This window comes from Euprymna scolopes, chromosome 8 (genome assembly GCF_053919585.1).
Source record: "Euprymna scolopes isolate OS-2025 chromosome 8, ASM5391958v1, whole genome shotgun sequence".
NCBI classification, from domain to species: domain Eukaryota; kingdom Metazoa; phylum Mollusca; class Cephalopoda; order Sepiida; family Sepiolidae; genus Euprymna; species Euprymna scolopes.
The window spans coordinates 32263015-32277982 of NC_136489.1; the positions used below are offsets into that span (position 1 = coordinate 32263015).

Below are 14968 nucleotides of genomic sequence, written 5' to 3' on the forward strand. Positions count from 1 at the left end.
ATATATATTTATAAAATACAATATATGTATATGTATTTGTATGTATGTATGTATGTATGTATGTATGCATGCATAAATATTGATAATTTAAAATTATGAATCAATTTCAAATCAATCAAAAACTAAAAACTAAAACCAAATCCAGTCTTTCACATTCATTTTATTAATCGACAATAAGCATTGACAATAATTGAAAAAGACGTTTTTTAAAATTTCATCTCATCATAAGCACAAAAGCGGGGGGGGGAGAAGTTTAAGACACCAAAACAAACAAGCATTTTGTAGTAAGTAATGAGGATAGTCTCAAAAATATTTAAAACTTAAACAATTTGTTAATTTTATGTTGATAATTAAGATGAAAAATTAGGAGAAAATTAAAAATGGACAAAAGAAAATCACTTAAATATCTTATTGATTTTCATTAGAATATTTGTCTTAAAGTTCGTCATGCTGTTAACTTTTCGCTATGAATGTTTGAAATAATTTTTTACAGTTTATTTTAAATAAAAAAAACGCTGGGTTAAGGAAATGGACGGTAAATCTCAAATTTAAGGATGGTTTTATATTGTGATGGTAATAGTTATTAATGTAATAAAAATCTAATAATATAAACAATATATATAAAAATTATGATAATAATAAGATTAATAATATTAATAATAATAATAGTGATAATAAAGTAAAAATAAAATAATAATAATAATTACAGTAATAATAATAGTATTAATACGAGCAAATTAAAATAGTAATACAAAATATATCAATAATTCGTAGGAGATGTCCTTTTCTCCTCCTTGCAACCTCTATCTCACAGAAGAGATGTTGCGAGTCTGTCTCTGATGTATCGTTATTTTCATGGAAAGTGTTCGACTGAGCTTCAATCTATGGTCCCCCCTCGCCAAACTTTCACAAGAAACACTCGTCTAGCTGTAAACACTATCAATAATTTCCCCCACTCTTTATCTGTGCCTAAACCTAAACGTAGATTCCATGAACAAAGCTTCTTTCTTAGAACTGCACGCCTGTGGAATTGTCTTCCGTTTTCCTGCTTTCCGGCTGACTACAATATGGTTGTGTTCAAGTCTAAAGTAAATAAGTTCTTGATGAGCCGTTCCATATAAGTTATTAAATTTACCAAATTTTCATTACTAATGATTACTATATTGACCAATTTCTACTGTACACTCTTTAACCCTTATCCTTGAGTGGCCTCTGGGCCTTGATAATGTGGTGACGCCTTTGTAAAAAAAAAAAAAAAAATTATATTATCATTATTGATTATAAACGATAATAATCACATTATAATATTTCTTTATGGGGGTTTAAATCTATAAAGTTTTATCTGTTGTCTTTGTATCTATCCTTATAATATTCCATCTTTTCCGTTTAAACATGTTTACTTTTTGAATTTAAATATAGCCAGAGATTCAAATCGGGTTTATATGTTTTAAAAGAGCCTAGTATTTTCCGTTTTATGTTAAAATAGATATTTATATCTTTGAGATGCCAAATATATTTTGTTAATGTTGGTTGGTTTCTTAAGGATCTTTTTTTTTGTAAAAAAGTGTGTATATGTATTTTGTATGTCCAGAAGTAGATCCAAGTATATAGCATTTTGTTTAATAGAATTGTAATAGTTGTTTTCAGTTTGGTTAATAGTGGTATTGTTATGCAAGACGTTTAGTTGTACTAAATTCTTTGATGGGTAAGCCCTGGTGAAAGCAAATTTTGCATGATGTTTCAATGTAGCACTATTTTCAATAAGCGCGCCTTGGATTTTTTTTTGCAAGCTTGCACAAACATTAGTCATGGTGAAAGTAAATGTTTCATTCGTCCAGCGAGATCCTGCATGCGCGACATGTTTATATATTAAGTTACTATGTATTCATTATTTTCATGTGTTTATCTCAATTGATTATTTACATAGTTTTGTTTCTTATGGTTCGACAAAAATCTGGATTTCGTTGATTTAAATTGAACGATATTTTTATTTGAAATATTGACTTTTACAGGAAAATTATTCTTTGAATTAAGAATTAGAATTATTGCTTAAAATCAGGGAATGGTTTCTTTTCCTATAATTTTATTGCAATCGTACCCACACATAATACTCCAAATTACTTTCGTTGTTTATATATAAAAACATCGGTGCATGCACATAATCAGAGTATATTCTTTATTTCTATCTAGTTTTCAGATATTTAAAAAAATATTAAATCAATTGACTGGTTATTTATTTATAATCTGTATTATTTTTCTGCAGTATAAGTTAAGCTATATATAAACTTAAGGTTTGTTGTGTTAATTAAAGGAAATAAATTGTAGAAGCCGACGCGTATAATTGTGCTCGAGTTTTCAATAAGTGCTTCTTTATGAGGATTCAGCGGCGATTTCTATAAAATGTAATATATGAGTATACTTACATCCACACACACAAACGCTATTATGGACATGAAAATCCCTTTAAATATTGTTATATTTTCACATATATTTTGTAATTAACTATACGCATTATATTGCTATTTTTAATCTTTATTTATTAAATATAATTTTATTTTACTTATTAACAGAATAATATTTTAAGTACTATAATAAGAAATTTTGACGGAATACCTATTAATACTTTATAAGAATTTATTCCAAGTTCTGTTTTTAGATATTTGTACATAAACAATTGCACCATGTATGTATATGTATATATATATATGTATATATATGTATATATTTGTGTATATATATACATATATATATATATATATATAAGTATATACATATATTTACAGTCTCTTATAACATATATAAGATTCAATATTTTTATATTATAAACGCGAATGGTATCTGTTTTAACCAGGGACTTGAAATTAGATTCTTATTTATTTTAAATTATATAAATTATACTGGTATATTTTTATGAATATGCCGTTAATATTTGTTAACATATTAATTATTACTTGCATAGTAATGATCGTTTGAAATTTCGTGCACTCTTCCGAGTTCGACAAAATAGGCCTGAAGAATATTATACGTTATATCGGTTGAGATGTTATGCGAATAAAACTCAATATTCGAAAAGTAACGCGAAATAATCCAAATAATACAAATTATCTATCCTCAAAATAGAAGAATAATTTGAAACAGCAAATATGTTATCAAGATTTGAATTACAATCGGAAAAAGAGTGTAACAAACAAGATTCACTGGAAAAAGATATGCAAAGTCAGCTTCACAAACGCAGAAGAATATCAATAATACATTTATTTTCTTTTGCTACAAAAAAAATTGTTGTATGTGCATGAATGTTCTTGTGAATAATCTGTCGTCTTCCAGCTTGCCTGTGGTTGCGTAGTCAAATCGGATTAAACGCAAAGGGCGGGCATTGCTATGTACTACTACAGTTCTTCATGGCGGATTATTAAACATGGCCGCTGTAGCAGGAGGATCTGTATGGACTATGTACAGATCTTCGGTCATAACTGATTGCGCCAACTTGTCTCCATCTTTCTCTTTCTATACACATATATAATTATAATTAAATAATAATTATTCTTTATACCTACAGACACTAATCGTTCATGCTTATGCAATAATCAGTGTAGGAGGAGATAATTCGAGATCAACCACGAAGTCACATTTGGCCCAATTAGCTGAGTCTTTACTTCCAGGACAGTTACCAAAGAAATAAAAAGAATAAACACTCTATAAACACCAAATGCAAGGTGATAGACCAGACGGCCTGGAGTGTTCGAATGAGCGAAAGTCATGAACGCTGCATAAACACTAATTGACTGCCCTTTAGTTTTTATTTATTTCTAAACAACGGCAAGCCTTTATTATTCTAAAAAGGTCTTAATAAATATAATTATAGTTATTTTTATACCTACAGATACTTGTATTTCATGCTTATGTAATCATAAGTGCAAAAGTTGGCGATATGTATATAACGTTTTTAAAATATATTTGCAATTAAGCTACACAGAATTTCCCCATTTCATCTTCGCAAAGATTTGTCAGGCTATTGTATACAACTGATATTGTTTTATATTTTTATATAGTTCCATTATATTGGATTTGTTAGTCAGCCAATCAGATTCTTTGATTTTCATACACCCATTTATTGTAATAAATGTTTGTATGTATGTATATGTATATATATATATATATATATATATATATATATATATATATATATATATATGCAGTAACCTTACGAAATCTTAACAGAAGAAAAACGCAGAAATTTATGTGTAGCTTGTCACACACACACACACACACGCACGCGCGCACACACACATATATAATTTGTCGAAAATTACACAATTATTTGGAACAAGGAGATACAAACAGATAAGTACATTCAAGCACAAAGACCATATGTCATAATAATTACCAGGAAAGATAAAACATATTAAATTGTAGATTTTACAGTCCACAGGGTGAAGATAACAGAGACAGAAAAACTAAACAAATATGCGAAACTTGCCAGAAAACTGAAAGGAATATGAGACCTGCAGCAAATCAATATTATACTGATAATTGGAGGAGCACAAGGAACAGTCGATCCCCCCCAAAAAAAAGACACTTGGAAAAAAGACTAAGAGAAATCGAACTGACGAGGGGACTTAGATTAGACAACGGACGGTAATGTTGAAATCAGCTGAAATCTGAAGGAATGTGAGAAAACTCTCTCATAGCCTGAAAACAGGCCCAGTGTCAGACGTAACAAAATGAAACAGAACCTACCGTGGTCTTGAAGAAAAAGTTGACTGCCATAGGTAGGTCTGTTGCAAAATTAGTTGGTCTTATTTTGCTGGCATGGGCCGAGTAGTTCATAATCTCTTGATGAGATTACTGTACAGTCGTTGCATTTAGGCTCTGGGAGACTTGGAGTGGTTTTAGTCAATCCTGTCGAAGAATACGACTACCAGGCCATTTCCTGCTGTCCTTTTTCACGACTGTCTTCAGCTAGGAATTTTTTGGTAAGCAAGGGAAATTAAGATTTCCCGCTGAAAGAAAAAAAAGGGTTTGGTCGGGGAGGCCCTTTAGTGGCCAATCCCCGATCTTGTCTCATTAGCGACAAGACCAATCAGTGGTCCCGTAACATCGTGTTATTCCTGACACACTCCCAAGGGGGCAAGAAAAAAGTAATCGGTAATCGATTACTTTTTTTTTTTTTTTTAAAGTTATTAAAATGAAACAGATTGTTTCATGTTTGATTTCTATTGAACAAATGAGGCTAATCCCTAAGGATAAGTATTATGTGTTTCTACCACAGAAATGAGTAAAGTTTCAGCTAACAGTTTTAACCAAATCAACAGTATCGATAATTAACAACTAGAAAGAAAAAACTATAATAACATAAGTCAGTAGACAATTCATCTTTAATTGCTACAATGGGGAACTTAACCCAACCTAACATAACATGTTTTCCGAACAATTTGGACAAAACCAAATTCCGGTGGTATCTTGTTCATTAACTCCGACGCAGTTAAAATGATACCATTTGTTGCACTTATCGCAACATACCATTGGAGATGATCCATCATTCTCAATGGAACAAGTTGGGCAGAAGAAGGGACCTCCCTCCTCCACAAACTCTGACGAAGAGGATTCAGGATTATCCTTCATTTCCAAAGGGAACAAATGTTTTAGGGAGTGGATTTGTTCACACCCATCCCTTAATATGCGAGCAGAACGAGCCTTTCCATCGTTTCCGTAGATGAGGTTGAGCACCTTACCAAGACTCCAGAAAGGTCTAGGTTTGTTGGGTGTTTTAATCAAAACAACGTCACCGACTGAAATCCTTTCAGTAACTTGACTGATCATCTCTCTATCTCCCTCCCTTAAGGAGAGAAGATATTCGTTGTACCAAATTTTGCGGAATTTTTCAACAAATTCATCTCTCAGCTGCAGAGAGTTTAACAATTGCACCCTACTCGGGGTGTCAGGACAGAGATCATCGACCTCCATGTTTCCCAATATCAAGCGTGGGCTATAGCCCGTTTGCAGAAAATGATTAGGGGTCAAAGTTTCCAATCCCCTTTCCGCAGAGTCAACGTAGGTGAGGGGTCTGTCATTAATGGCCTTCTCTACGTCAGAAACAATAGCTAGGAAGTTGAAATATTCGATCTTCCTTCTACCAATTAATTTGTGGAAACACCGTTTCACGGTTTGTATCATCCGCTCCCATGTGCCTCCATGCCATGCGGAATAAAGAGGGATGGTAACATGTCTAATTGAAGTTGATCTGAATTGTTCCTTGAACTCATCAGAAATGAATACTTCTGACAACGAGATACCAGCAGCCAAGAAGGTTTTGACATTATCAGAATAAACGTAGGAAGGGACACCAAATAGGTTAGTAAACCTGGCAAATGCCAGTAGAAAAGAACGTGTGCTCATGTCAGGCAACAGTTCAAGATGTACAGCCCTGAGACTCATACAGGTAAACAACAAGAGATACATTTTGGTATCCTCATTGTTCCCCTTTATCCAAAAATGGCCTGAAAAGTCAACACCAACTTGGTTGAATGGGCGAACAAAATTTGTCCGGTGGGCTGGTAGTTGAGAACCCGAAGGGGTCTGACAAGGCAGAGAATTTATTTTTTTGCATGTTATGCAATGGCGGAGGACGCCCTTCACTGATTGTCTCCCTTGAGGGATCCAAAACCCCATTAGTCTTAACTTGGTTAGGGTTGAGCTAACTCCGAGATGACTGCAATTCTAGTGTGCCTCCTGAACCACTAGTCGAGTCAAATCATGATATTTACCTAAGATGATGGGATGTTTGAATTGATATGGGTGAATATCAGAACTTTGTATACGACCTGTAGCGCGCAGCAATCCTTCATTATCCAAGGATAATCCAAGGGCACTTACTCTTGGCGGTATAGTTTTACCAGCAGGTTCCCTTAAGTAATTTAATTCGCAGGGGAATTCTTTCCTCTGCATACTAGAGAAAAGCAAAAACTTTGCCCTTTTAACAGTATCGGTTTGTCTATGTTTCAATTTATCGACAAACCGCAAAACCTTCTCCAGCACACCGATTGTCTTCGTCAAGGAAGAGAATTTTGAAATATTAAACGGAAGAATATTCTCTTCCGAAGTAGCCTCATTGGAAAGAAAGCAAGAGACAATCTTTTTATTAGTGTCATTCAGACACGGTAACGGAGTTATTGGCCAATCAACAGCACTTCGATTTGCCCAATCAGGGCCATGAACCCACAAATCGAAAAATTGCCGGAACTTAGCAGAGGAAAGACCCCTGGTTAACAAATCTGCCGGGTTTTCAGCAGAAGGGACATATTTAAATTGAGGTAAGATACCAAAATCATTTTTGATAGCTTCCAACATCCTCTTAATGTCCAAAATTCGGTTTTCCACAAAGAGATTTTTCTTTGTACCCCTACCGTTCAACACCCAAGACAATGCCACCTGGGCATCAGAGACTACAAACAAATTACGGACGTCGACAGGCTGCAAGGCCCTTAACACATTAGGGACGACCTTAAAAGCAAGATAAATTGCCATAAGTTCTAGAATGGGTAGGGTTTTTTTCTTAAGAGGAGCCACCTTTCCCTTTGCGAATACAAGGTGACACTGCGACACCTGCTTGGCATACAGCGAAAATCCGTACGCAAGTTTGGAAGAATCGCAAAAGCATAAGAAATCAGTAGGAACGTCATTCACCAAGGCATTCCTTGGAAACTCAATCCCACTCAAATCGTTCAACTCACCAGCGAGATTCTGCCAAGCATCGGTGAAATTTTCTGGGATTTCTTGGTCCCAGGATAAATTGTTCCTCCACAGTTGACTGATTAGGATCCTGCCCTGGACTGTGAAAGGAAGGAACAACGATAATGGGTCAAAGATTCTGGAAGTCTGAGACAAGATTCCTCGCTTGGTGTTGACCTTAGAATCTATCGCTACGGGTGCCAAGCACACAGAATCTCTCTGTGGAGAATAATGGTACCCTAACACCTTTTCAATGGGGAGGAGGAGAAACCAGGGTCCCATCCTCGATCATTTTAATTTGTAAATGATTGTGGTTGGAATTGCAAGACTGAAGTTCAAATCCAGCATCCATTAATCTTTCTCGTACTGTTTCGTAGGTTGAACAAAGAGAATTGAAATCACTATTGGTAGCGACCAGATTGTCGACATAAAAATTATTATGGAGCACAGAGGAGGGAACATCATCAGGGTATCTCTCGGTATGCAGCTTGATGATACAACTTAAAATGGATGGGCTTGCATTGAAGCCGAATATTACTGTATTGTATCTATAAGCACGCAAATTCTCATTCACCTTCAAGAAAAAACAAAATCTATTTTTATCCTTATTGGTCCTCAGACGGACCTGGAGGAAGGCTTTTTTCAGGTCCCCCAAAAGTACATAATTGTTCTTCCGGAAGACTAGCAAGAGGTCCAACAATTGGGCAGTTAGGTTGACACCAGCATAGGCCGCATCATTAAGGGAAACACCTCCTCGTCTCTTGAAGGAGCAATTGAATACAGGTCGCATCTTGGTGGTAACCCCAGTTCCTTGTTTTATGAGCGGACGATGGGGGATCCAACAGTAATTTTTATATTCTCCCGGAGGAACATAGATCTGTTCTATAACTCCAAGTTCCTCGTACTCATGGAAGACCTGAGTATACTTGTCATAAAGACCCCTTTTTTCCAAGGAGATGGCCACCCTTTGCATGATTTTCAAGGCTGGAATGTAGTTGGAATCGACCAGGGACAACTTCTCGTCATCCCACGGTAAATCAACGTAATATTTACCGTCTCTTAAAACTACGGTTTTCTTAAATTTAGTAATTTTATCTTCATCATACGAAGATAAATTTGATTTTTCATCAATCCCTATAGAATCTAGGGATAAGAATTTCTCCACTCCGCGCTCAACGGAGGAGTCTTCGAAAAATGGGCCCAGTGGGTCAGGGAATGAAGACACAGGGTTTAAGGCACCCTCAATTAAATAGTTTGAACACTTGGGCAACGAGCGGACAATATTTTCAAAGGGGGTTATGCCAAGTGGATTTTCCAAAGTATCGGCTTGACCTTTCGCAAAACAGCCCACATTCCCAAACGGGATAATTCCATTGGAGGTTTCCCAAGCAGAACCATTAAGACAACTTATGAGCTGGAATATTTTCATACGTTGGATTATATCCAACCCAACAAGACCATGTAATAATGTGTCGTTCATACTCTCGTACCCATGACAGAGTCGAAATCCTGCCTCTTTTATATTGGTTGTCACTTCATTAAACTGTGACACGTTAAATTTTAAATTTAAACTATCCGTAAATAGTCCAGCATGGAAAAAGGGCTTTTGCGCCCCTATTTTCACTGACACCCCAAGTTCGTAGAGGTCTAGGGTTTTTGTACCAATAAAGATATTAATGGGCATAACTACAGAATTAGGGGTTAGATTCTCCCGAGAGCATAATTTCCTCAAAATTGCATTAGAGAAAAAGGATTTTTGGCTGCCAGTATCGACGAGGCAGTTAAAAGACACAGGACGTTGTTCTCTCTTTAATGAGACCCTTATCACAGGAAATATGCAGCTGCCATGTTCTGCCAGAATCGTTTTCCCGACGAAAGGTTTGGGCGACTTTGGGCACATCGCTGAAAAATGGGACCTTAACCCACAGGAACCACATGCATAAGGAAAACCTTTTATGCCTGGACATTTAGCTTCCTTATGTGAGCCCAAACATTTGGTGCATAAATTTAATGCTCCCGCTCTCTCAAGTCTAATATCAAAGGTCTTATAAGTCGTACAGTCCCTAGCGCTATGGTCAGTTTTATCGCACAACTTGCACGACCTATAATAATTGTTGCTTGGGGGAGAGGGTTTTTCAGGTTTTAATTCCTTCCGAGATTGAAAGGAATTCTTTAAAGAATTTGCGTTTTCTCCCTGTCGCCTGTTGGACAAAATGGCGGACGGTTTTGGCGGGCCAATCTCGCGCCCTTTCCAGGCTGGCGTCGCCATGTCAATCTCCAGAATTTCGGGGATAACTTCCATTATTGTTTTAAGGGAAGGATACCTTGTCCGACTCGGGACATTTAGTCATAATTTGGTCGACTAGACTTTCACAGTCTAGCAGCCATCTTTTTACGTCAGAAACACTACAGGCTATTAGTCTAGGAGAAGCGTCATGGGCAAGTCTCTCTACCGTAGTAGTTATCCTGACTCTCTTAGCCGCCAGGCTGGCCTCAAGCTCCTTGCGAGACGGAGACATTTTGGAAAGGGAGAATCCTTCTAGACCGAAACCAAAAAACAAAACTCCCTTTTTTTTACGGATAAATAATAATGTCAAATTTACGAACAAATAGTGGTAGAACACAATGTTTAAATTAGAAAAGGAGGAATCCTTCTAGACCGAAACCAAAAGTAATTTTTTTTTTACAACCACCGAAACTAAGAAATTTATCATAACATGGAAGAAACACATAAAAATAGAAGAAAATATCTTATCTTACTATTAATTTAATTTGTTTTTTTTTACTTACATATATATATACTTCGAATTAATGATTCCTCTTTGTTTTAAAAATGTTAGTTAAACCAAGAAGCAGCCTATTAGTTAAACAAAGGCAACAAACGAATTATCGTACTCAGCTAATAATATTTTTTTGTTATTGAATTAGAAGGTACTATTTTTTTGTTATTGAATTAGAAGGTACTAGGAATCATTAAAACAACTAATTTTGCAAAATGCTATGTGAGAAAACTCTCTCATAGCCTGAAAATAGGCCCAGTGTCAGACGTAACAAAATGAAACAGAACTTACCGTGGTCTTGAAGAAAAAGTTGACTGCCATAGGTAGGTCTGTTGCAAAATTAGTTGGTCTTATTTTGCTGGCATGGGCCGAGTAGTTAATAATCCCTTGATGAGATTACTGTACAGTCGTTGCATTTAGGCTCTGGGAGACTTGGAGTGGTTTTAGTCAATCCTGTCGAAGAATACGACTACCAGGCCATTTCCTGCTGTCCTTTTTCACGACTGTCTTCAGCTAGGAATTTTTTGGTAAGCAAGGGAAATTAAGATTTCCCGCTGAAAGAAAAAAAAGGGTTTGGTCGGGGAGGCCCTTTAGTGGCCAATCCCCGATCTTGTCTCATTAGCGACAAGACCAATCAGTGGTCCCGTAACATCGTGTTATTCCTGACAGGAAAACCGTCGGCTACATGAACTAGTCTACATTATCGACAAATGCTACCCAGAATTGGAGAAGTGAAACAAAAAGAACCAACTAAGAGAACTGGTTCACTAAAATTGAAATGTGCCTATACCTACCTAAAAAAAAAACTGGTGACAGCCCGATTGGTGCCGCACAAAATAGTCGAAGGCTTAAAAGGGATCGAAAGACTAAAGGGGGAATGCACTAATTAGAACTCAACTGGATCAGTGCGAAGAAAACTGGGATCTTTGCACTCAGATTCCAATGAAGTCTAATTTGCTCTTCCAAGGAGAAATCAACGGAAAATGGTTGTTTTGATAACGCAAATTAATTTGAAAATGCTATTGAAAGAGATGGAGAGTACTGGAAATCGGAAGAGAATTGTTATCAATCAGAATCCAAAGAAACGGCCGCGTAGTCGAAACAATAATGTAACTTAACAGAAAGATACGGTAACAAAAAATAAAACGTATATATATATATATATATATATATATATATATATATATATATATAAACATATAACACCTTGTAAAAGTTTTAATAACAATATCGTATTCTAATGAAATTATAGACTTACTAATCAAACTTTACAGAAAAACAAACATGGTTGAAAGTAATTACAGCAAAGCTAATATTACGTATATTTGATAACTAGTAATAAGAAGGATTTTAAATTGAGGACAAACGAAATTGACTTTTTTTTTACTTACAAAGTTTATATTTGTTCGCACTGCACGCTGATTGGTCGACATAGTGGGCCGGATGTTGTCTGCCATCAGCATCTGAGGGTTTTCCCGTCCTCCTTGATTCAATATACGCAGGGCATCAATCTAAAATCAGTGTAAAAGAGAATAAGTAAGAGTTACATGGATCATAAATGCAATGAGTTGGTTTGTAAAGCATTTTGCATGCAGTAAAACATAAAAAAATATAATCCTAAAGAAATCTTAAATTATGGTCATGAGCAGTCAAGTTCAACCCTAATCAGTATCCATGTTTTCCCAACTGTACTGACATGCAGAAGTTCAAGTGTAATGTGAATAGACATCTTGCTGCTCGACTCCCTACATAGTATCCCTGCAACTACTGTCCCTGATAGTAGCCTCCTACATCAAAACGGCACTGTGCCTTGTTTGGGGTAAAAATGAGAGAAAAAATTATTCTTAGTAAAAGAAATCGTAATTTTAAATTTTTCAGTAATATCTCCATATGGTAAATAATATTCACTTATCTTTTATATATTGCTATAAAAGACCAAACGGCATAAAACTGAGCATATATATATATATATATATATATATATATATATATATATATATATATATATATATATATATATATTACGTATTTTAAAATTCATTTTTCAATCTTTGAAAACACATGTTCTTTCCTTTCTCATAAAGTATATGTTACAGACCTGTTTCGTAAGAAATCTTCAACAAACATTACAAATATGTTATTACTGTATTGTTGAATGTAGTTAACTATTCCAATAATTCGATGGAGTAAAAACATTGAAACACAATCTTTACATATCACAAACAGTCTCATTCATAACTCTGATATCGAGAATGTACATCTCGGTGTTAGTCAGACATCAGAGGTATAAATTAGACTGTTTGTGACATGTAAGAATTATGTTGGCATATGTTTTTCTCCACAGAATTGCCTGAAGAGTTTGCTACATTTAACAATACAGTGATAACGTATATTTGCTGTTTGTTTAAGATTGCAAACGAAACAGATCTGTAACATATACTTTTATGACAAAATAAAAGAACCTTTTTTCAAGTATTGTGCATTGAACTTTAAAAAATACATATATACGTGTTTGAATTTAATTGAGTATCAGACACACGTAAAGCATTTGGTATTGTGCTATCGATATCATATTATTTTCTATTATGCTCTAATTGGAAAAAAAATACCAGTCTTGGAATATTTACAAGAAAACCATAAAATTAAATATAATATATATATATATATATATATATATATATATATATATATATATATATATATATATATATATATATACGTATGTATGTATTTTATAAATATGTATTAATTCACATATATGATTATTTAATGTGCGTAGGCATATATATATATATATATATATATATATATATATATCAGTTTTATTGCTCTCATTTCTTGGGTTAATTGCCGGTGGCCTGGAGAGAAATGGGCGAGGTTACTGAGTCAAGTATGAATATCCCGACCAGCATAAATTACTACTGCACTGATGGTTGAGTCAGTATGACACGTGGGAGTCTGTAGGTATAAAATAATTCTTAATTTTTATTAGAAAATATAGATATATATACACACACACATATATATCGATTAATAATTAATCTTAATATAATTACTTCTGGACTTGCTTTTTCAACTTAGTCTTATAATGGCGACGCATGGATAGAGTCTCGAGGCAACATTGAGTTAGATTTTTACCTTCCCAAGCACATCCTGTCTGTTCTTCTCCCTGACTTGAACTGACCAAAACACGTGACTATTCCTCTGTCAAATCATTCGACATGCATTTTTTAGTGCGCTTAGTCTACATAGATAGACTTAAACCCCTGCTAATTCACTCGCACCGGATGAAAATAGGTTCATTTTCTTTTGCCACCACGTTATCTTGACTTATACAATGTAACCGTCGCCGGAATTTATACTAGTCCACATTATAATCATCTACTAGAGTTTTCTCCCAATATATAAGGGAGGCTTCGCGAATGCTTTCGACTTGTTCAAAGTAAGAATAGTGAGATAGACATTTCCGTAACCTTTAAATGGTGGCTTCTCACATCCCCTTTTTCACAACTTTAACAGTAAAGAAATAATCACTGGCATTGTTTAATATTTCATTTTAATATAGCATAATGCTGTATGAAGCTATGTGCTGCTACGTACTTGTACTATAGTACTACACGAGTAGGAAATGCGTTTCGAACCAGTCTAGATTTGAAATAGATAGATAGAAGAAAATGGCCAATCACTTCAGTTTCTATCGCCGGAGACGAACTACTTGTAGTACTTTCAGTTGGTATTTAATTGTTGTCACTCAAGACTTCAGCTGTCAACGGACACGTTTGTGCCCACAAGGCGAAGAAGAACGATTGTCGTACTGTTACGACTCAAGATGATTATTGGGTCTACTTGTACTTAAAATCTCTTCTTCGTAATGTATAGCTGTATTTCAAATCTTCGTTAAAGATCCATATATTAATATTTATCTTTTATTTAGCAATTGATTTTCACTAAGACCACCAAATATCAACTCATTTCCTAAAACAAATTAAAATTATATTCCAAAAGTAAATTGACATAATTGATAAACCCTTTTCCGAAAGTTCCTCGTTTAAACTTCTTGGTCAAAACGCAGAAAAAAATTAGCATACATTTATAACCCAGTCTGCTGCAGAGGAGGTTGGCTCACTCTCTATGAAACTGTTTTCTTATATAGCACTGAATCATATTACGCACAAACCTATATAAATATTAGTGATGGAACGATTCCAATGTTTTTCCCGATTCCAATCAATAACAGATTTCTTGATAAATTTCCGATTCCGATACAATCATCGATCCGATTCCGATTATGATTCTTTAGAAATCTCTTAGTATTTAACTATGAAGTGATTTTTTTTACGATCACCATAAAAATCCATATTAACTGTGCTTATATTTTCTCAAACATAAATTTGATTTGGTGTGAAGGCGGGATCTATAAATTTAAGTTTTACTAGTAGATTTAAATCAATAAATAT

The 14968-nt window shown here is 34.7% G+C and overlaps 1 protein-coding gene across 1 annotated transcript in view; it reads right to left on the minus strand.

Moving 5' to 3' along the window:
- Window positions 1–14968, minus strand: part of LOC145283519 (carbonic anhydrase-related protein 10-like) — a 1064961-nt gene that overhangs the window by 105390 nt on the left and 944603 nt on the right. The window contains exon 6 of the mRNA XM_080132363.1: window positions 11903–12022. Within this exon, the coding sequence (XP_079988489.1) occupies window positions 11903–12022 (120 nt within the window). The remainder of the gene's footprint in view (window positions 1–11902; window positions 12023–14968) is intronic.